The following is a 1,180-nucleotide window of genomic DNA, read 5'->3' as shown; positions in this document are numbered from 1 at the left end:
GGCAGCCATGTCCTCACGGGCCTCAGGAAACTCTCCTTCCTCCATCCCCTCACCCACGTACCAGTGAACAAAGGCACGCTTGGCATACATCAGATCAAACTTGTGGTCCAGGCGAGCCCAGGCCTCAGCAATGGCTGTGGTGTTGCTCAGCATGCACACAGCTCGCTGCACCTTGGCCAGGTCTCCACCAGGCACCATAGTGGGAGGCCGGTAATTAATACCAACCTTGGAGCCAGTGGGGCACCAATCCACAAACTGGATGCTGCGTTTGGTCTTGATGGTGGCAATGGCAGCATTGACATCTTTGGGAACCACATCACCACGGTACAACAGGCAGCAAGCCATGTATTTACCACGGCGAGGGTCATGGTGTGCTTTTTTAACAGGCAAATAATAGACCTGGTCTCTTCATCAACACATGCTTTTAGCCCAGTCCTCTGAAAGAGGCTTATATCCTCTTTCTCCTCCTCCTCCCACAAAGGCAAGTGCTGGAATTGTGTACATTCTTCCCTCTTCTGTAAAATAGAGGAGTGGGCATGCAGTACCTATCATGCCCAGGTGGTGCACGCAGCTAAGTGTACAACAACTGATTAAAAGCTTAGAGCTTCCAACCCACCCCGACACATCTCCAGAGAAAGGCCAGGTCATGTGCTCTCAGGCCATAGCCTTCCACGTCTGTCTCTGGGATCGTGCCACCCTCCAATTGTGCTTCCTTCCCTCCCTTCTGCCCCAGCCTCCCTGGCTGTTCCTCCTCTGCTTCCTTCACCACATCTTTGCTCACTTCCTTCTGGCCTCTTCCCTCTTTACCCACAGACTTCCCTTGCTGACAATGGTGCAGCCCAGCCCTTCTAACTTGTCCCAGTGATATCTCATCAATGGCTCCAGCCCAGACATTCTCCGAGGGTCAGTCTAGAGACTAAGTCTAGAGATGAATTGCATTGGGAAAATCTGTTGTCATGAACCTCTCCAGAGTGCTGACAAGCAACAATGTCAGTCTAGAGACTAAGATGCACGTAATCCAGGCCATGGTCTTCTCAATTTCTTGTTATGCTTCACAGAGCTGGACAATGACTAAGGATGACAGAAGAAGAATCGATGTCTTTGAGTTGTGGTGCTGGAGAAGAGTCTTGAACACCCCGTGGACTGCCAAAAGAACAAATAGATCAGCCTTGCAGAGGGT

At 51.1% G+C, this 1,180-nt stretch overlaps 1 protein-coding gene across 1 annotated transcript in view; it reads right to left on the bottom strand.

Moving 5' to 3' along the window:
- LOC102858565 (tubulin alpha chain-like) overlaps positions 1-360 on the bottom strand; it is a 7,295-nt gene extending 6,935 nt beyond the window's left edge. Inside the window, exon 1 of the mRNA XM_006882817.1 lies at positions 7-360. Coding sequence (XP_006882879.1) covers positions 7-345 — 339 coding nt within the window. The 5' untranslated portion in view covers positions 346-360. The remainder of the gene's footprint in view (positions 1-6) is intronic.
- Between the last annotated feature and the right edge of the window lie 820 nt (positions 361-1,180).

The sequence above is a fragment of the Elephantulus edwardii genome, unplaced genomic scaffold (assembly GCF_000299155.1).
Source record: "Elephantulus edwardii isolate Elephantulus edwardi_28Jun2011 unplaced genomic scaffold, EleEdw1.0 scaffold00024, whole genome shotgun sequence".
Lineage (NCBI taxonomy): Eukaryota > Metazoa > Chordata > Mammalia > Macroscelidea > Macroscelididae > Elephantulus > Elephantulus edwardii.
The sequence above is the reverse complement of the archived record's forward strand: the minus strand, read 5'-3'. Positions and strand labels throughout refer to the sequence as shown.